The sequence below is a fragment of the Lissotriton helveticus genome, chromosome 1_2, assembly GCF_964261635.1.
Source record: "Lissotriton helveticus chromosome 1_2, aLisHel1.1, whole genome shotgun sequence".
In the NCBI taxonomy this organism is placed as follows: Eukaryota; Metazoa; Chordata; class Amphibia; order Caudata; family Salamandridae; genus Lissotriton; species Lissotriton helveticus.
The window spans coordinates 458,529,091-458,552,400 of record NC_136058.1 but is presented as its reverse complement, the minus strand read 5'-3'; the positions used below and the strand labels follow the sequence as shown (position 1 = coordinate 458,552,400).

Here is a 23,310-nt window from a genome sequence, read left to right as displayed (position 1 = left end):
TACATCGGAGAAGTCAATTTATCACCCAAAGTAAGATGCACACCAGAAGGTGAACAATACAACGTAGCATGCAAGCGTTTCAATAAGTCCAAACCCAATAAATTCTCTCCACAACCCGTTGTTAAAAGAAGTGGAGCTTTCAAATCATACGGACCAATAGAAATGGGCAAAGGACAGGAAACCGGGTTAGTAACTGGGGCGCCAGAGAATCCCACAGAAACATTTGTTAAGCCAGACAAAGGTGCCCCAGGGAGTTTTGAACGCATTATAGAACTTCTCATTGCACCAGTATCCAAGAGAAATGGTTCTGTAACACCCAATGCTACAACATTAACATAAGGTCCCTCCTGATCCACTGGAACTGATACGACTCCCTTACTTTGTCTATGGCTGTCCTAGCTGGTATGAAACTCAGCATTCTCACTATCTAAACAATAGTCATTGTTGTAATACTGTGCAGACTGAGAACTTCGCTGATCAAAATAATTCGTAGAGTCCTGAGGGGGAGAGGGACGTCGGTCCTGAGACGATGCACCATCCTCTTTGCAATAGGCGCATTGATTAGGACCCAACGGAAATCGCGGAGCTGAAGATACCGGTTTCTGCAACAACTTTTGAAACTGTGGGGGCTGTTGAAATTGGGGCTGAGCAGAATGAGGGGGATAAGCCTGTTGCAGAAGAACCTTCGTTTTTAATTCCTTAGTCTTTTTCTCCACTTTTTCCTTATCTTCCTTATCCCTATTTTCGTAATACTGAGCAGTAGCTAATATCTGGGCAGTTGAAGAAACGGCCCATGAACTCTGATTGTTTCAATTTATGCGACAACTCTGGAAGTAGATTAAAGACAAACTTATCTACAAACAACGGCTGTCCACCTTCAGTACTCATATCCTGACCACTGTGGTCGATGAAAGTCTCTTCGAAACGAGTAAAGAAATCGGAGCCACTTTCATTGGTCTTTTGTTTGCATGCTGCTAACTTATCCCAATTAACGCGCACAGCGGGCATCATCGTTTTCATAAGATCTATTATTCTACCAGGTAATTCCGTAATTAAATCATCAGGTTTGGCACCACCTATTTGTCCCGCATCTGCAGCCATAATAGCAGCCCAATTACCACCTAAAGCTTGATCATGATCTTGTCTACGAATCTTAGTCCAGATCGCTTGTGGAACTACATTTCCCATAAGTAAATCAATATCTGCCAGATTCATGATACATGCATCAACAGTCTGGGACAACTCTTTATAATACCCAGTAGGATTCTTACGAGGGTCCGGTAAAGACTGTTTTAGTACCAAAACTTCTGATCTTTTCCAAGGATCATGTACCCATATACCCTGAAAATGAGCCGGAATGGCTGGATTAGCACCTGCTTGAGGAACTTCATCTCTCCATATCGGAGGAACTTCTCGCATTGGATATTGTGCCATTTTACGACAAACCGCAGGATCAGACTCAAGAGAATTTTGAGAGAAAAAGGAAGAACGAAGAATAACAAGCTTATGAATAACGCTCTCCACAGCAGGACCCACAATAAGTCCCTTATCAAATTGATCCTGTACTTCAAATAAATCCTGAGGAGGTGAATCCAGATCCACATCTCCCCATCCTTTAATAAGGATATTGCACATAGCATTGAAAACATACCTCTGTGTAGGCGCATTCCATTGAAGGAAAGTATCCAAAATATCATGCACACTATACTGTACACTACTCACTATCCAATTACGAGCAAGGGAATCTAACTTAGTCCGTTCTTCCAAATCTGGAATCTGACTACGGGATTGTCTTCGAGATGACGCAGGAGAAAAATACATAGACCCAAGAAAAGGTGACAGAAGACCTGAAACTGTGTCGACTAAACGTTGTCGAGCTGTAGGGGAATCCGACACTAAAACAGGAGACAACGTATTCTGTAAAACAGAAGAAGAATCGATAGCAAAAGAAACACCAGGTAAAGGAGACTGAGGCACAGAAGATTGGGGTACAGAAGTCGCTGGCAAAGGGGGCTGTGGTGGAATCACGGGAATAGGCAATTGCGCAGGAACCGGAACAGCTGGATTAGCAACAGGTTGTAATGGGGGTGCGGTAGCACCTAACACATAAGGTGGAGGTAACGTTAATAAATGGGAAATAAACAAATCTTCGTCAGGATTCTTACTCTTTGATGCAGTAGGTAACACAGGATAACACCTATCTAGTGCCATACGATGCTGTCTTTCCGATACCTCAATCACCTGATCAGCTTCGTCATTCTTAAACTGTTGTGCAGCCTGTAAAATCGTAATACTCTGCTCTTTCTTATCTTTTTTCATCTGCTTAATTTCTTTCTGTTTCGCTTCCTTACGCCAAAGGCGGAAAGAGTCAAACATTGCCGGCCGGGCTTTTCTATTAAATTGAATTGCTTCCAGATTATCTAGTATATCAGACTCAAAAGAACCATTCTGTGGACACTGTAGAACCCCATCCTTCTTTGTATATCGGATCCATATTTCGTTAAAAACAATAGGACCCAGACCATGTTTTGAATAGAGCTCCTAAATGGGAGATCCAACTGGAGGAATCGGACAAGAATCCTCTAGCCGGGAATCCCTAGAACAACCAAAACAACAAAATTTCCTAAACTTACTAAATCCAGGCATTTTGTAACGAACTGGACATTCTTACAAACGTCAAGGGGGTTTAGACAATATAGTCACAGCACAAACGTACTTACCCCTTGGCTTCGGTTAGCGCGCTAATCGAATAACAAAAACAAAAACAAAGAGTGGGCGCTACCCACGAATACTTAACTAAATGTTCTTCTCACGCCAACAGATGTCAGTCTAACGTCTCGCAATACCGATCATCACCAGAGGGCCAAGGCAGGGCGACAGTCAGGGCAGCAGTCGTCAGCAGCCGTCGGGAAGGAGTAGCTGCGCTTCAAAATACCTTCGGTCCACTTCAACATGCAGGGGTCGCTCACGTGGTTTGCGATATCCTCCGGAATTTTCTTGCAAAGCTCCTCACGACCTTCGGGCAAAAACTACTACCACTGAAGTCGCCCTACGTTGGGCGTCAATTGGAAAAACTGACCTTATGGGCCAAGCGGCGCAGGGCACGCCTAAGATCTCCGGGTTCACCTGCCTTGACAGACAGAGACACGAGACACTCTGTTAGGCGTAGAATAACAAGTTTATTAGCTGCAGCTAAACACAGTTGTCTAAAAAGTACCAAACGGGTAAGTTCTCTAGAGACTTCATTCCGTAGCGCAAAGTCTTTTATACAGAACAAGTTTACAATGACAAGCCCCAAAGCACACAAAACTGACAAACAGGAATCATTCGAAAACAAGCTATCGGATGTCTAAAACACACCTTCCTTTCAGACCCCGTGTGCTCACCTCCCCTCAAGTTAATCAACACTAGTGCTCGTAATTTAATTTGCAGGTGGTAAAACATGTGTAGAATGCTTCAAAAGATAGGCTATGTAACAAGAGAACACACAAAGAGAATAGTGAAGGCCAGCTAAACAAGATAAAGTTGAAAAGAATGGTGGTACTCAAACAGTGGAGTAAGGCATGGATTAATCAGTCTAGACATGGCTTTGCGAACTCGGCCAGACCCTGACATTGGTTTTGTAAACATGGACAAGGGTTACTCTTTAATCAAAAAGACACACAGCAGCTGAAAAGGCAAAAACACCACGTTTACCGCATTTAGTCGTGCTACCTGAGTGAGGCAACACAAAATGGCGGCTAAGCATGAAATGACGGCTGAATATGAAGCGAAATCGAGATCCACGTAACCTCAGGTTAGCCAAGATCAAAGACATGAACACTCCGTCCACACCTGCACCTGCAAGTATTAGCACTACACAGGGGGAGATCGAAGTACATACTATTTTGCTTCACAACAGATCAGACCCAGATTGAAACAAATGATTGCTCTGGCACACAGACACAAACAACTGTCAAGATAGATTCCAGACCAAAACACAGGGTTTCACCATCAATAGGCCAGACCCACGCTATATTCAAATACAGCATCCAGGGGTAATACCAACATATAGTGTAGGGAAACTTTGCCTTGATTGGCTACAGAAAGCTACACTAGAGGGTGTGAAACCACACTTGACTTTACTTTAAGAAGGCGCAGACTTTAGGGATTTCTTGCTAGGACCAAGAAAACTGCGTCAAAAACATTTTATATTTGCCGGTATCTACCCTGCCTTTAATGAAGTATGGAAGGTTACCCAAGCAGAGACTGCAGAAAGAATACGAGAAATTGATTGTATTAATTTAGAGAAATATCTCGCTGTTGTAGACAATGGGTTAACGACTCTGTTGTCCAGAATATATTCATTGGACAGAATTGTGTCTTCTGCCGTAGACATTATGGAACAAGACTTGGCCATGTTGCAACTATGTTCTATCATGCTATTAGGCTGGACACTACAAATCTTGCGTGCAGGCTATGTGCCTTGGCGTTTAATCAATACTACATCACTGTTTTCAGAATTCAATCTTACTGATAAACAGATCAAACTGGCACAAAGGGATGCAGAATACATGGTGCTTAGCTTTGAAAAACTGGAAAGATTACCATTCACCGTGGCAGAAAAACCAGCTACTGAGTGGATAATACATGGTAAAATCACTCTGCCTGTTACAACTTTCCATTTCAGTATTGCCTAAAACATATACCAGCAGGCAAATATGAAAGGTTGAGTAAAGGATACATCAAGACATCCTGGGATTTACCTTACACACACAGATGTTGGAGTGGGGGGCTTGAAGTGTTTCTGAGCGGTACTAACTGTGAAAACGCACTCCGCGGTTCTCTCATATGCCAGGGCATTAACTTACAAGGCCTGTGATGGTTCTACTTCAAAGGTATCCTGCCACCTGCAAGGTTCACCGACTGCAGTGATTAATCCAACTTTCTAAAAACTTTCGAATGGGAGTTACTTTATGTTGAATGATAACAGCTGCTGTGGCATGTTGCCAGGTATTCCATATTTAGTAACGGTTACATCCAGGTTCGCTTGCTGTATGCAGGTCTTGTTCCCCCAAATAGACACAGTCAGGGAGTCGCCACTATGGCCTTCATTGAACATCTCTTCTATACAAATTGATACTCTAAGCAGAATGAAAGCCATTCTTTTACAACAAACTGTGCCTATTACCTCGGCCAAAGGAACCTTTGCTCTACAAGTTGAAAGGACCTCTGCAGAGATACAAGCCCTTTTGAATATAAACTGCCCTGTACATTTCTCAGAAATGTTGCAATGTATCTTAAACATGTCTAATACGAGCGATATTGTTCATGTATTTAAGAACGTGTGTGCAGGAGTGTTAATACCTTTTGAAGCAGTCCTCGGAATACTCCCAATTTTGTGCACTCTGTGTTTGGCGGGCTGCTGCTTCTTTTGGGACTTGTTGCAGGGATACTCTTTTTACTCCTACTGCTAAGATATGGCAAGCCAAATCACTAGCACCACTCCAAGCACCATAGAGCAAGCTCTACTGGAGATGAAATGTCGTGAGCGCATCGTCCAAATTTGAGGTTAACCTCCTCTACGAGACCTAAATACCACATGGTTTGTGTTATTTAGACCAATTTGGCAAGATTGCATCTTACCTGTCCTACACTGCCTGCTTTGAGGTGAAGAATGCATGCTAGACATCTGTCTAACACTCCCATCAGTCATGCCTACGGATATCAATGCTCTGCTGGGCCCAGTAACGGCCCATGCTATGTGTTGTCCCCAGAGGCTACCAATCCTAATGACAGCATTCATTGAGACCTCACAGATGCAAATTGCTGCTGCTGAGGTACGAGAGGAAACAACAGGCACTCAGGTAACATCCGATTTGAACATTCCTGATGCGTCCAATGCTGAAGACGATGATTCTCATCTGTGTGTGATTGATCTTCTAAATGAGGTAAATTGAACTTTCACCTACAACGGTAGATGACTTTTTGTCTACAGGACTGGAAGATTTTATGTTTTCTCCAACTCCGAACACTGACTTTTGATTAAGGCACACAGTGTACCGTGAGACTCTAAATTTGACCTTCAATTTTTTTAAAACAAGAGACAGGGGGGCTGATTCACAGTACTAACTTAAGACAAAATCCTAAACTTACTACTTTTGGTACTCACAGAAGTTAGGATTTTGTCTGAAGACAGACTTAAGACAGAATCCTAACTTAAGTCTGTCTTAAGTCTGTCTTAAGACAAAATCCTAACTTCTATGAATACCAAAAGTTTTGTCTTAAGTCAGTACTGTGAATCGGGCCCTAAACTTGGAACTTTTTCCGATGATTCATTTATTTTCTCCAAATTTTTATTTTTCATTTTTGGCACAGTAATCTGCATATAGTAGACCTATTCTTAGAGAACAGATTTCTTTGAAACACTTTCTAGACAATAACATTTGATTTATGTAATCTGACATGAAATGTTTTCGGCCTTTTTTCTTCTGTATTTACGAGCCATTTCATCATGTGTGTATAATTATGGTTCATTCATTTAGCATTCAGTGCCAATTTATGCTTAGAATGAAACATTGCTTTAATATGTACAGCACCATTGCCATTTTATACATAGCAATAGTTTTAAAATTCATGCTTTAGCTAAATGTTTTTAGAAATGATTTTAGCATATCATGTGAAAACTCTATTTTAGATATGTTTGACATATTTAGGATTTAGTAATGTCGTTCATGCGAAACTGGAGTGGGTGTTGTGTGTCGATTTAGATACCGCATATAGGTTTCCCGATTTACGCCCTTATATCGGCACAATTCTAAATGTCCTTATATAGGCATAGAAATCAAACCCTTATTTAGGCATTATCCATGCAAACCAAATACAGGCATGGTCAACAACATCCGCTCATCTACATCACAGTGAGTTCTTGGAAAACAAGACTCTTAAGCCTTTAGGACTTCCCCTTGCTTGGAATATTGATTTCTCCAAGAACTCATTTATTATGTATGAACATCTATTCCTTAGGGGTTCATTCATGACGTTCCTCTGCCCGACTTTTACGTCAAAACTGGCATTCCTAAACACCTTCAAGGTATAAATATACCTTCAATTACTATGGCAAGCTACGGCTGTATACTTGCACGGCTGGACCACTTCAAGTTCTGAAGGAAGTACGAATCCCGCCTGACTCACTGACCAGATGCTGCCATCCAAAGAATCCAGCTCCAGTGTTTTCTGATTCCCCTTGCGGGGTGTTAAAAGATCGAGACCCGTAAAGAGATTCCAACCTCTCTCATTCTAAGGTATGAAGCAGACTAGAACCTAGAAGGACTATTGGCAACTATAGCAAACTAAACCATAGCTATCTACACAAAGAAAAATTAAAACTAGAATAATCGAACATAAAAGCAACATCCGTTTGAATAATCTTAAATCAACGGTGGCAGTACACTTCAATGAAGCAAAACATAATGCAAGCCAACAAAAATTTAGCATTTTAGAGCCAGGGAGACACCAAGCTATATGTCTAACAGCTAAGCCCGTTCTGGGTGTTAATAAAGTTATTTACACACATTCTTTTTTTTTCGAAAAGAACAGTACTCGATAACTCCCGTAAAATTTAGGTTAGACGTCCTCTATGTCTATTACACGATTCCCACGTGACTAGAACAGGGCATTGGAGAGCGGATCATAGAGATGTTTGGTAGAGAGCGTCGCACACCGACGATAACGAGGAGAGGGTGAATCTTCACTAAAACAAGGTGAGAACACACATGAAAAAAGGTTTTCTAATACAAATAGAGAGCATCGGTAAACAGTTACTTAAATTCATGCAACTTTAACACCGTGATTAATCTCACCCCACAGCACTAAAAAGAACCTCGCTAAAAAATATAAGGTCAGTGTAAACATTACGGCGACTATACATTCTAGGGCATAATAAGGTTTAACATCACAAGGGATATAAGGTAAAACTGGGTATATAAGAAGGTGATTGCTTTAAAAGACCAATTGGATCATATGATGAACATTTAATATGATATGGATATCTATGTGGATGTATTTGAAAACATTTAAAGTACCTGTTTATGTTTATGTTTTTAACAATATAAGACATTTATAATGACATATGACACTGTTTCTAGATATTAAGAAGTCCCCTGATGAAGGGCTATATGCTTGAAATGCATTGGGCAAAGAAAGAATTGTTGAATATGAAATGAAATATTCAAATGAAAATTTGGGAAAAAATTGAAAATCTTTGTTACCAATAAATGTACAATGGAATCATGAAATCATCTGAATATATGGATTAATTCATTGTTGAAATAGAAAGGAGTGCAAGGTTGGAATGTATCTTGTGGACGCAGGATTCATACGTTTGATGTGACATTTTTATGAATGTATGTCATAGCTACAAACCATGCTATAGCAGTATTATCTAATCCTACTGCTAATGCTGTACGTATTATACTTTGCATTCTGTCTTACGATTGTAGCAGTTCATATCTCTTGTACGAGAAATAAGACTGTTCCCCTTTTTATTGAAACGCCTATCTATTTCTGTGTACCACTCTGTAGAAACAAAGCATGCACGATTGACGAAACTGTTATCTATTGTTTCCACGATTCTGAGACTGTTCCGATTCTAAAGGGAAACATAGTTGTCATGTTTATGCAGTTGTCAGAAACTAATCCCTTCTTGTAATTTTGAGAAGTTTCTAGTGACCTCTGAGTTAGCTGGCACACACAAGTAATTAAGTTTAATGTACTCGATAGGAGCATACTGACCTCAGTCCTATGCTAAAACTATAGTGTATATTATTCCAATGCGCAGAGCCTATTAGGGATTTAGGAACTACACTACAAGCGCTCTGTTGCTAAGGTGTGTGCATGGCACAGGGCTGCTGTAATCAGTGCCAGCGCAAGGGAAAGGGAAGGAGAGAGCCATATCTTTGAAAATATGGTGCTCTCCTGCTCCCTCCCTGTTGTGTAACGCATCGCAGCCTCGCTCGGGGAGGGTGGGTTGCGCTGTATTGCGTGGAGATTTGGTAAATCTCCCCCAAAATGTCTTTTACAACCAGTTAAACATTGTGAATTCTTATTCCATTATGTTTCAATTCAGTAATTTTAGATATCTTTACATCCAACAGAAAACAAGCCTTGAATGTGAGAAATGACCATCAATAATGAAGCAAATGCGGTAAATCTTCAATACCAGCAGAAATAATGAGCTTCAGTATTCAGGAAAACATAAGCGCAGTCGGCAACAGGGGAACCTGCACATAAACTGACAGATTCCGGATGAAGCATCAAGGGCAGTTCAGTGATTGTAAGAGTCTGAGCTGTGCACCTCCACGCCACAAGGCAAAGAAATGACCTTAGGAAAATGAAGGCAACAACAATAACAAACCACCTCCTGTATAAACAAGTGCCTAACACCAGCTTTGATCATGGTATCGGTATGATGTGATTACCACAGTGTTCTGTTTTGTCAAATGATGACAAGCCATCATTCCGTGCTCTAGGTGTATTGTAAACTCTTTCTGGCCAAACCACAGTAACCAGAGAAAAGCACAACAGAGCGGAGCCAGACAACAGAAGGGTAAAGGAAAGAGGAGTTCTTGTATCTACAATACAGCAGACTGTCCCGATTTGCACCGGCCAGAAGGAAGATACATCTTTACCCGCAAGCGTGCATAGCCATAATCCAATCTAAAGTCACAATCGCCTACAAAGACACCTTCTACGTATTTGGAGTGTGGCAAATATTTGGTGGCTATTGCATTTAAATGTTAAAACTGAAATCAAACATGCGAAATACTGCACACATATAAAGTGTGCAAGAAAAACACAAGTGCTTTATCAGCCATGTTGGCCCATCAGGAAATGCAGTCATGGGCTGTAGACAAATATATACCCGACCCGCAGACACTACCCAAGAAAGAAGAATCATACACATGCAGCAACAGCTTTAGTTTGTCATCAAAACGCAAGCTTCATCAGCACACGTACACAGGACAAAAACCATTCAATTGCAATGAATGTGGGAAGAGCTTTAGTCGATTATCGGACCTTCAAAGACATCAGCGAACACACACAGGGGAAAAGCCATTTAAATGCAGTGAATGCGTGAAGTGCTTTTGATAGAGAGCGGTAATTTCTTCTGGTAGTTTCTCAATGCAAAACCCTCATGCTACCTCTATTTTACCGCTCAAAAGGTGTTGGGCCCTTCACACCATGTATTACCATCAGGAGAAATTTAAATAAAGATGAACAGTCAAAATGCTATTATTATTGTAAGCCAATAAAGAGAGTTGTTGATTATTTTAAAGGGTTTTATTTTCTAGTCAAAAAGTTAATTTATCTCTGACCCTTTATTCATTAGTAAAATATCAATTAGGTTACAGAATTTTGGAAAACAGGAAAAATATCAATAATACAGAACACATTACAGTCTGCATATAAGTATTACATGTAGTTATGAAAATGTGGCGCAAAATTTCAGTCACAATTCTTAAAGAGTTTCTAAGAAAAATAGTCTTGCAAAGCTAATCAATAATTGAATAGTTGGCAAAAAATCTCCCATTAAGAGAAATAAATGCATAAGACAAATAAATCTTTTAGACCTAATTAATTAGTCAAAACATATTAGCATCTAATCCTATCCTGATCCACTGCACTCTCTGTCTGTCTGTGTCTAAAGAGGAAAGCAGCCCGCCCTTCACAGGCCTCAAAGGAATGTGGCATAAAGTGCCAAGATATGACGTGGAAGCAAGAAACCTCCCCCTGACACTCCTCGGACGCAAGCCCGCCCTTTAGCAATCTCCCGAGACGTTTCTCGTACCTAACCCATAGAAGCCAGCTGAGCTGAGAAAAAAGAAGAAGTGGTGGCTCCCATCCAGAGAGGACAGTATTTATACCATAATTATTGGCAGAGTACACAAAGATGTAACATTTTTCAGGAGAACCTTACGTGATTGGTCAGTCATAAAGGCATGAGGTCACACTTCCCTGACTCATTCTAAAAACCTGACTTCACTAGTCCTAACAAAAGAAGCATACATGAATAAATACATTTATAAACATTTGCAACATTTACTAGGAAAAATGTTTCAATCTAATTCATCCTTCTTCCTTCTCAGCGCAGTAGATGGATACTTTTAACTAACTGGTACATTGGCAGAATGACAAGAATGTGCAGTTCACGCTGTTCTTGTCATGAGGAAAGCTGCCACAGTCTGCGCATGCTCCCTTCTCATTAAATTGAAAGTCAAAGCCTTGATGGATTCACAGGCAGCCATGTTTTGTGTAGGCCCCAAAAATAAAACAAACACAAAGATAATATTAATTTCATGTAAATCAGTCCATTATGTGTCCCAAGTGCATTATTAATTCACACACATTATAAAAAGAGGTGTTATTAACTGAAAATGTTTATCAAAATATGCAACAAGTCAAAGTCTATTAAGACAGGAATAATACATTTAGTTTATATGGATGTGCTGGGAAGAGAGAAACACATTCTATTAAAAATCTTCAAAGGTAAAAAGGCCACTTTTTCTCTACATTGCAAAAAAACACATGTTAATTTAATTCAGCAAAAGCATTTTCAGTCTGAAGTGAATAGGCCTCACTTTTCATGTTTTTCATGTGCCATGTTTTTAACCTGCACCAAAATGTGCGTGGCAATTTAAATGCAGCCTGTCTGAAGCACAAAAAATAAAACAATGCATGACTGCAGATGAAATCTGCTCCATCAATCCACCCTCTTGATAATTCAAATCATAATAAAATGATTTATAATTAATCACACATATTTCATTTCACAAGTGACAGTATATATATATATATATTTTTTTTTTTATATATATATTTTTTTTTTTAATTGCAAAGCTGAGCATAAAGAATGTTACTTCTTATTTCTAAGGCAAAACATAAGTTTGGTCTGTAATCAGATCATATATAGCAAAGCTCAAATGTTTTAGTGCAGAGATCTGTAAGTAGCTTCTTGGAACAGTTAGTCTTCTTTAAAATAAGTAACTAAAATAATAAAAAAGGAATTCAACAGGACAGTTTCAGCATTTCTTTACTCATTGTCATCAGCTTGTCATCAGTATGGCTCATACTTTCCATGCAAATTGGACTACTTAGGTGCTGAGAAACTCTGACAGAGCACCATCAATCCTTTGCACTTTTTCAACCAAGGCCTTTCACTCTTATTTTCACTTTGATCAGATTCAGATGTTTCACCACAACATCTCTCAGATCAAAACCGTTGCACCATCCATTATGCAGATCTTGTGTAGCAGCTGCAATCTGGTGAGAAACTGCACACTGTACATCAACCAGACCTACACAGCCATGGCTAGTGTTCTCATCAGTGTTTTCCACAAGTGCATTTGCATATGCATTTTCAAGCCACTTTAGTGTTGCTGAAACACAGTCTTTTGCAAAAGGTAACTCAGTGCTGCCATTGTGTTGCTTTATTATGCGTGACACTTCAGGCAGATAGCTACAATCCATTTCTTGTCCAATCTGTTGTTCTGCACTCATTATCTTTGAGACCACATTATGATCTGATTTCAGAGAAACTGGCAATTTATACCTGGGCATCAGTCTTTGCAATAACACATTTGTCACTTTGCAGTTGTCATTTTTCTCAAAAACAGTTCTGATACAACCCTGTTGTGCTGCTTCAAAAACATTTTCTTGAGCCTCTTTAAACTTAACTGTGAAGATTCCATAGAATGTATATGCTAACAGAACACAATTTTGTGCAACTGAATTAGCATTTCTCTCTCCCATGACAACAGTGACTCCCAATTGAGCAGATATACTGCATGTTATGGTAAGGGCAATCAATTTCGAATTTTGGGCTGGGGTAATTACTAAAAGCCATGAAGCTTTGACAACATCATGTATAAGGAGCACAGCATGTGCTGCTTTTAATGTGTCACCTTTCAAACATGGGCCATCTACAAAATGGACATTGTTGGGCTGACTCAGATGTTCATCCTTCAAGTCTGAATTTGGCTTTATGCATATTTTCATGATATTTAGACACTCATTTTCAGTTTCATCACAATCCAATCCATTTGCTGACATTTCTGTGAAGTTAGGGTCAAAGGCCATTGGGCAATACATCACAGACCCTTGAAAACATTCATCTTTTTGAATAAGCAATGAGAGAGCGCAGCCCTCCCTCTCACTGCAAATTAGTGTATTTTCTTTCAAATAAACTTTCATTCCTAGTGCTGGGGCGCGCCATTTTTTCTCTTTCAACTCTAGGAATGCTTTTGTGCAGTTGTTGTCCAATGGAAGCGGATCAGACACACCTGAGTGTGTCAGCCTCAGTAAAGGCTTAGCCACTAGGGAAAGGTTTAGTAACCACTCTCTACAGCAGCTAACCATTCCCAAAAATGTCCTGACTTCTTTCTGAATTTGAGGTGGATTCATCTTGGAAATTATTTCCACCTTCTCTGGTGACACCTTTCTACCTCCCTTTCCAATTTTGTGTCCCAGACATTCATCTTCTTTTTGACAGTACTCCTGACTATTCTCATGCAATGGCACTGTGACATGAACTTGGCAAAAATCAATAAAAATAAGCCATTCTTCACCACATGGAATGTGAAAAAATATATTGGCTGGATTCGGTACCACAGGACAACATGGAAAAAATATGCTTTTAATCTCCTGCACTATTCTGTTCTTTTCATTTATTTTCTGTGAACCTATGATCAGAAAGTTACACAAACTTCCAATCAGTTCCATCAAAAATCCTTTTATTGGTAAAATTCCTGCAACTGATTGTGTTCCTGAATACATGTCATCTGGTTCAAATTTTAATAAGACATGTTCAGCACATGTTATTAGCCTGGCATCCTTCTCTGTGAACTCTCTTATTTCTGTGTTTAATATTTTTTCCAAGGCAGAAGGTAATTTTTCAACTGTCTTTTCTGAAAACAATGCTACAACTGTCTCTTGATGGGCCATTTTAAAATGTACATCCTCATCAGGAATCTGAAAAATAACATTATCTGGTGTACAGTAATCTGTGCTGCTTAATTTGCAAAATAATTGTTTTCCTGCTAGGCCTGAGTCACAGACAACAGTTTTGCAATCTTCCTCAAATGGGCCTAATTTTGGTGCAAAATTTTCTAATACTTGGTTTGTAATTTCTTTCTTTAAAACTCCTGCAACTAAATCTGGACTTTCCACTGCCCTCACAATGGAATTGGTAAATTCAGAATTGTGAGTGTTAAAACTCTCATTTGCAAAAAGAGCAACCTGTTGGACTGGGTTCTGTTTTTGTCTCTGGAAACAATTCACATTTACTCTGGGCAACTCATTTAAATTAATGTTAGCATTTTCCATATTTTGTGGGACCATCTGTGCTTGAAAAATTTCTGCCATAGGTACCTGTTTCTGAACTGACATTTGCATTTGCTTAACTGGCATATTTTGCACCTGCATTTCTCCATGTTTTTGTGCATCATGTTTAAATTTAGTTTTCTTCTTCCAATGCTCAAATCTGTTATAAAGATGGCAAAAGGACACATTTTCCAGCAGTACAACATCCATACCTGAATTTGCACAAACCAAAACACCTTTACTTCCATCCTGTGCTCTTTTAATCTGTACCCAATCAACATCCTTTGCTAGCACTCTGCCCTTTAGGAAATATATCACTGCTATATTTTCCTCCATAACAACAGAAAATGATGGTGCATTCATGCAAACCATTTTCACTGTCTCCTCACCTGGCCCTTGAACAACAACTTTAGATTCAAACCACAATTTAGTCAGCATGGCAATATAAAAGAACATTTCCAAATTAATGCACAGCTCTTTCAATATTTCATCAAATCCATCAACTTGTGGGTACCACAGCATAAATGTGTCTCTCAATTGTGGGATTGTGTTCAGAAATGCTGCAAGTTCACTTTTATTCTGTGGCATATGAACATGCACTTCTCCCACCATTTCTCTCAATGAGTAAGCAAAAGCTTCTCCCTCATTCTGCTTATTATTTTTCCCAATTATATCTGGTGGCTTCTTTTCCTTAGGCAGTTTCCTTTCTAGGTCTGGTTGTTTCTTTTTCTTCTCATGTTTTCGTGCCCACTTGTCTCCTAATTTCTCAAACCCATTGCATTTTAAAAAATATTTTATTTCTGCAATGTGCAATTGCATTTCTGAAGAATACATTTTCTCATTTGCTTCATCATCCATGTGTACCCTGAAACTTTTCTGAAATGGAAAACTTCCTGAAACATCAGTTTTATATTTTTGAGCCAAATCTGTCAGTCCATTATGAGTAATTAATGAACATGTAGCTGTTTCCTTACTCAGGGAAATTAATTCTTTTTCTTGACACTGGTTCACATTTTCATTATTTAAAGAGCAGGGACAGTTAATTTCTTCATGTTCACATGTTGAATTTAAAACACTAAGCTGTTTCTCTTTTTCAGGGCCTGTGTTAATATGTTCCCCCATGTTTTCTATATTTTTAATCACTGCTGCTTCCTCAGAGCAGGTTTGAAAAATCCCATTTTCAATTACATTCATTTTATCCTGGGCTGCAGATGTTGTAAATACCATTTTTCCCTCGCCTTTCAGTGCTTGGGGTAATTTCTGTTCAATAATCTGTGTATTCTGAGTTTCTGAAATAAACTCTGGCAAAATCACTCCTTCTGCAGCCCTTTGCACCTTTTCAGTAGGGCCCATATTAATTGGGACAGTCATAATTTTTCTAGGCATTATCTGTGCATCTGCAGTTTGCAATTCTTTGACTAAATCAGGCACATTTGAAGCAGTAACACCTGGAGGTATCACTGTCAGTACTGAATCAACAGGTAATGGTTCAATATAAAATGTCTGCACAGTTCTCTCAGTCTGTATTTCTCTCTGTTCAACAGAAGCAGTAGCCCCTGTAGTATTTACTGGTGCACTATTTTCAGTATTTTTCATGGGAACCACATAAAGTGGTGGACACTCAGTTAACAATGCATCCATTATTTCATCCCCTGAATTATTATTTATTTGAAGCTCTTTTTCAGCATTAATTCCCTTCTCCTGTATATGGTGCTTTACCTTTTCATCCTCACTTGCTTTCTCTCTTGCTGTCTTTTCCCACAGGCTTAAGGCCTCAAATTGTGCAGCTTTAGATGGTGTCTTTATTTCACATAACACTTCCCTTAATTTGTCAATAATTTGCAATTCAAAAGTACCATCTTTTGGAAACCTCAAAGCACCCTCTTTTTCAGTAATCTTGCACCATTGTTGAACCCACATACATGTGTTTTGTCCCAAACTGGTAGACATAAAATGCACAGGTGTTCCTTCAGGAGCATCACCAATAAAAAACGATTTTTTCACTTTACCTCCTAACAGCTTCTTTAAACCTTCAAACAGTTTCATTTTTGCAATAGTTCAATGCAATTTCTTTTCTCCAAAGCTGTCAATCTAAATTTCAGTCAGTTTTACTCCTACCACTGACCCTCCACAAAATCTTACTGCAATATTTCTCTTAATCAATAACTCTGTTAGTAACAACATAAATACATTCGCTACTCTGTCTGTTGTGCTAAATAAAGGATAGATTTATATTCACTGCGAGTAACACATTCCGCTTACCCTTCACAAAGTAAGACTTTCCGTTTACTCTTCAAACACTACAGGTAAATCCCTTCCGCTTACCTTTCACTCAAGCTCAGAAGAACCTGCTACTCCTTTGGACTTATCCTTCAGGATATATCTTAGGCCAAAGTTTAACCAGCGAACCCTTTTGCTGTCAATCAAGCTCAGAAGAACCTGCTACTCCTTTGGACTTATCCTTCAGGATATATCTTAGGCCAAAGTTTCACCAGCGAACCCTTTTGCTATCAATCAAGCTCAGAAGAACCTGCTACTCCTTTGGTGTGACCCTTTCTAGGTTATATCAGACCAAAGTTTCACCAGCGAACTCTTTGCTATTAATCACTCACACAGAAAATAGTCCCTAATTTAACACTGCCAGCACTACCTAGCTTCTCAGTGTTATTCCAACAGACGAGTAACCTCAGTGCAGTGTGGCTTCCATTTACCACCCGCTATTCCTTCCCGGGATTCCACAGGTGTGCATACCTGCGTGTTCCAGACAACATAGAACAAGACACTAACTTAACATGAAGAGTTAAAACATGTAATCAATAACCAAAAAATTATGTCCTATGAAATTACCAATATAATCAATAACACCATCAATTCAAAATGAGCAAAATATCACCAACAGTAAAAATCCTTACTATTTTCAACACTTCAAAAATACATGCTAGCATATTAACAACATTTCACAACCCTATTGATACTCACACCTCTTCTTGCATCACCTGCCAGTACTGCTTTGCCAGTCTTCAGGTTCTGAGCATTGGAGTCAGGAATCAGGACTTGGACATTTATCTAACTTGGGCAATTATTTTATTTCCCTCTTAAGGTCAATGATCCATTAGTTGAGTAGTTGATGGTGAAATCAATAATTAATAATCACCAAACTAATCAATAATGACCATCCTCTGCTTACCAAAAACTGATAGAGAGCGGTAATTTCTTCTGGTAGTTTCTCAATGCAAAACCCTCATGCTACCTCTATTTTACCGCTCAAAAGGTGTTGGGCCCTTCACACCATGTATTACCATCAGGAGAAATTTAAATAAAGATGAACAGTCAAAATGCTATTATTATTGTAAGCCAATAAAGAGAGTTGTTGATTATTTTAAAGGGTTTTATTTTCTAGTCAAAAAGTTAATTTATCTCTGACCCTTTATTCATTAGTAAAATATCAATTAGGTTACAGAATTTTGGAAAACAGGAAAAATATCAATAATACAGAACACATTACAGTCTGCATATAAGTATTACATGTAGTTATGAAAATGTGGCGCAAAATTTCAGTCACAATTCTTAAAGAGTTTCTAAGAAAAATAGTCTTGCAAAGCTAATCAATAATTGAATAGTTGGCAAAAAATCTCCCATTAAGAGAAATAAATGCATAAGACAAATAAATCTTTTAGACCTAATTAATTAGTCAAAACATATTAGCATCTAATCCTATCCTGATCCACTGCACTCTCTGTCTGTCTGTGTCTAAAGAGGAAAGCAGCCCGCCCTTCACAGGCCTCAAAGGAATGTGGCATAAAGTGCCAAGATATGACGTGGAAGCAAGAAACCTCCCCCTGACACTCCTCGGACGCAAGCCCGCCCTTGAGCAATCTCCCGGGACGTTTCTCGTACCTAACCCATAGAAGCCAGCTGAGCTGAGAAAAAAGAAGAAGTGGTGGCTCCCATCCAGAGAGGACAGTATTTATACCATAATTATTGGCAGAGTACACAAAGATGTAACATTTTTCAGGAGAACCTTACGTGATTGGTCAGTCATAAAGGCATGAGGTCACACTTCCCTGACTCATTCTAAAAACCTGACTTCACTAGTCCTAACAAAAGAAGCATACATGAATAAATACATTTATAAACATTTGCAACATTTACTAGGAAAAATGTTTCAATCTAATTCATCCTTCTTCCTTCTCAGCGCAGTAGATGGATACTTTTAACTAACTGGTACATTGGCAGAATGACAAGAATGTGCAGTTCACGCTGTTCTTGTCATGAGGAAAGCTGCCACAGTCTGCGCATGCTCCCTTCTCATTAAATTGAAAGTCAAAGCCTTGATGGATTCACAGGCAGCCATGTTTTGTGTAGGCCCCAAAAATAAAACAAACACAAAGATAATATTAATTTCATGTAAATCAGTCCATTATGTGTCCCAAGTGCATTATTAATTCACACACATTATAAAAAGAGGTGTTATTAACTGAAAATGTTTATCAAAATATGCAACAAGTCAAAGTCTATTAAGACAGGAATAATACATTTAGTTTATATGGATGTGCTGGGAAGAGAGAAACACATTCTATTAAAAATCTTCAAAGGTAAAAAGGCCACTTTTTCTCTACATTGCAAAAAACACATGTTAATTTAATTCAGCAAAAGCATTTTCAGTCTGAAGTGAATAGGCCTCACTTTTCATGTTTTTCATGTGCCATGTTTTTAACCTGCACCAAAATGTGCGTGGCAATTTAAATGCAGCCTGTCTGAAGCACAAAAAATAAAACAATGCATGACTGCAGATGAAATCTGCTCCATCACTTTCGTTACTTATCAAACCTCCAAGCACATCAGCGAACACACACAGGGGAAAAGCCATTCAAGTGCAGTGAATGTGCAAAGTGCTTTAGTCAGTTATCAGGCCTTCAAAGACATCAGCGAACACACACAGGGGAAAAGCCATTCAAGTGCAGTGAATGTACAAAGTGCTTTAGTCAGTTATCAGGCCTTCAAAGACATCAGCGAACACACACAGGGGAAAAGCCATTCAAGTGCAGTGAATGTGCAAAGTGCTATAGTGAGTTATCAAGTCTTCAAACACATCAGCGAACACACACAGGGGAAACCCCCTATAATTGTAGTGAATGTGACAGTAGTTTTCGCTTCTCTTCGGCATTAAGGTATCATCAGCGAACTCACACAGGAGAAAAACCATTCAAGTGCAATGAATGTGGGATGAGCTTTAGTCAGTTATATCTTCTACGACGACATCAGCGAACGCACACAGGGGAAAAACCATTCAAGTGCTGTGAATGTGTGAAGAGCTTTAGTCTGTCATCACAGTTTCGAAGTCATCAGCGAACACACACAGGAGAAAAACCATTCAAGTGCTGTGAATGTGTGAAGAGCTTTAGTCAGTCATCACAACTTCAAAGACATCAGCGAACACATACAGGAGAAAAACCTTTTGAATGCAGTGAATGTGTGAAGCGCTTTAGTCGATTTGAAGAACTACAAAGTCATCAGCGAACACACACAGGAGAAAAACCATTCAAGTGCAGTGAATGTGCAAAGTGCTTTAGTCAGTTATCACACCTTCAAAGTCATCAGCGAACACACACGGGGGAAAAACCATTCAAGTGCAGTGAATGTGCAAAGTGCTTTAGTCTGTTATCAAACCTTCAAAGACATAATCAAACACACACAGGGGAAAAGCCATTCAACTGCAGTGAATGTGTGAAGAGCTTTAGTCTCTTATCAAGCCTTCAAAGACATCAGCGAACACACACAGGAGAAAAACCATTCAAGTGCAGTGAATGTGTGAAGAGCTTTAGTCACTTATCAAGCCTTCAAAGACATCAGCGAACACACACAGGAGAAAAACCTTTTAAATGCAGTGAATGTGTGAAGCGCTTTAGTCGATTTTCAGACCTACAAAGTCATCAGCGAACACACACAGGAGAAAAACCATTCAAGTGCAGTGAATCTGCAAAGTGCTTTAGTGAGTTATCAAACCTTCAAAGACATAATCAAACACACACAGGAGAAAAGCCATTCAACTGCAGTGAATGTGGGAAGAGCTTTAGTCAATTATCACTTCTACAAAGACATCAGCGAACACACACACAGGTGAAAAACCTTTCAAGTGCTGTGAATGTGTGAAGAGCTTTAGTGAGTTATAAAACCTTCAAAGTCATCAGCGAATACACACAGGGGAAAAACCATTTAAATGCAGTGAATGTGTGAAGAGCTTTAGTCGATTATCAGAGCTACAAAGTCATCAGCGAACACACACAGGGGGAAAACCCTATCATTGTAGTGAATGTGACAGTAGTTGTCGCTTCTCTTCCCAATTAAGGTATCATCAGCGAACTCACACAGGAGAAAAACCATTCAGCATTAAGGCGTCATCAGTAAAGTCACACAGGAGAAAAACCATTTAAATGCTGTGAATGTGGGAAGAGCTTTAGTCGATTATCAGAGCTACAAAGTCATCAGCGGATATACACAGGGGGAAAACCATTCAAGTGCTGTGAATGTGCAAAGTGCTTTAGTGAGTTATCAAGCCTTCAAACACATCAGCAAACACACACAGGGTAAAAACCCTATCATTGTAGTGAATGTGGCAGTAGTTTTCGCTTCTCTTCCCAATTAAGGTATCATCAGCTAACTCACACAGGAGGAAAACCATTCAAGTGCAATGAATGTGGGCAGAGTTTTAGTCAATTATCAAACCTACAAACACATCAGCGAACACATAATATTGTTGATTTTTTTTGGTTGAGAAGAGATATAAAGAAAAATATTCAATCGCACCTGATCACACTACCTGGAAAAGCAACACTGAACAATACTGGGACTAACAACGGTACTCTCAACTAACTTGTCGGATTAGTGATAAAACCTATAAACCCAACACACCCAGAGTGGACATGTTGTCAGGGCTCTGGAGATAAAAGCTTCATTGGTAAAATGTATGTATTACTATTAACAAATGTCACTTCAGTATATGCAGTATATGTAATGAACTAAAGCAAAGCACAGGTGTTTAAGAAATAGCCCATTGTTAGATATAAAATAACATATACCTTTTTTTAAGTAACGTTTGCTGCATCTTTTACAGACTGTTATTGGCTGATGGATCAGCTCGTGCCGCGAGCCTTATAACTAAGTGTGACCTGTGGCTCCTCTCCGACTTGGCTCTCCCTATTAATTTTGTGTCTTGCCAAACTCTACTTTTTACAAGAATTGAGCCACTGTAAGCAGCAGACTGTTTGAAGAATGTGGTGAAATAGCAAAATCCCACATAAAAAGCCTATATGTTGTAATGTGCCAATTTAGATGTTTGAGATTCAATAAAACAGAGTTAAACTCCCAGCAACTCGTCTTCCACACTTGATTGTTCCTTGGTCTCAAATGTTCTGAAGGATTTGTTGTATGAATGCCAGAAGTGGCTGTGACATTCATGAAGCTAAAGCTAACAGGAGTGTGTGGGAGATAGAGAGGGGGGGAGATAAAGAGAGTGAGAAAGAGAAAGAAAGGGGGAGAAAAAGAAAGAGAAATTGAAGGAGGGGGAACGGCATGTGATTAGTATTCACCTAAAAATAGAAGAACCAGCCAAATACATGTCAATGTGTGACATCACCAGAGAAACACACTGAACACCTGTGAATTTATATATTTATTTGTTATACTTATAGACCCATGTCATGCCAATAAGCGAAGCACAAGTAAGGAAAATAGTGAAGGAGCTCATTATCATATTGTTCTGCCTGATAACTCAGATTAGATAGGACCAGCTCATCAGAGCATCACCAACTCAGCCAGAACGTTACCACCTCCCCCTCCCTAGGACCTATTTACAACCGGTAACAACATACATCTACCACCTAAGGACAGGGAATTCCTAAGATGTATACCCAGACTTCCTATGATATCAGCAATCGGCGGCCTCGCGGTCCCATACGAACCCAGACCTCTCTACCCAGACGGCAGTATCAGAATCGGCGATCTCGCGGTCCCATACGAACCCAGACTTCCTACCCAGACGGCAGCATCAGAATCGGCGGCCTCGCGGTCCCATACGAACCCAGACCTCTCTACCCAGACGGCAGTATCAGAATCGGCGATCTCGCGGTCCCATACGAACCCAGACTTCCTACCCAGACGGCAGCATCAGAATCGGCGATCTCGCGGTCCCATACGAACCCAGACTTCCTACCCAGATGGCAGCATCAGAATCGGCGGCCTCGCGGTCCCATACGAACCCAGACCTCTCTACCCAGACGGCAGTATCAGAATCGGCGATCTCGCGGTCCCATACGAACCCAGACTTCCTACCCAGACGGCAGCATCAGAATCAGCGATCTCGCGGTCCCATACGAACCCAGACTTCCTACCCAGACGGCAGCATCAGAATCGGCGGCCTCGCGGTCCCATACGAACCCAGACCTCTCTACCCAGACGGCAGTATCAGAATCGGCGATCTCGCGGTCCCATACGAACCCAGACTTCCTACCCAGACGGCAGCATCAGAATCGGCGGCCTCGCGGTCCCATACGAACCCAGACCTCTCTACCCAGACGGCAGTATCAGAATCGGCGATCTCGCGGTCCCATACGAACCCAGACTTCCTACCCAGACGGCAGCATCAGAATCGGCGATCTCGCGGTCCCATACGAACCCAGACTTCCTACCCAGACGGCAGCATCAGAATCGGCGGCCTCGCGGTCCCATACGAACCCAGACCTCTCTACCCAGACGGCAGTATCAGAATCGGCGATCTCGCGGTCCCATACGAACCCAGACTTCCTACCCAGACGGCAGCATCAGAATCAGCGATCTCGCGGTCCCATACGAACCCAGACTTCCTACCCAGACGGCAGCATCAGAATCGGCGGCCTCGCGGTCCCATACGAACCCAGACCTCTCTACCCAGACGGCAGTATCAGAATCGGCGAT

The 23,310-nt window shown here is 40.1% G+C and overlaps 1 protein-coding gene across 1 annotated transcript in view; it reads left to right on the top strand.

Moving 5' to 3' along the window:
* Window positions 1-21,596, top strand: part of LOC144807732 (uncharacterized) — a 770,734-nt gene extending 749,138 nt beyond the window's left edge. The window contains 3 exon segments of the mRNA XM_078673398.1: window positions 19,271-20,329; window positions 20,563-20,745; window positions 20,945-21,596. Of these exon segments, the coding sequence (XP_078529524.1) occupies window positions 19,271-20,329; window positions 20,563-20,745; window positions 20,945-21,231 (1,529 nt within the window). The 3' untranslated portion in view covers window positions 21,232-21,596.
* The last annotated feature ends 1,714 nt before the right edge of the window (window positions 21,597-23,310 follow it).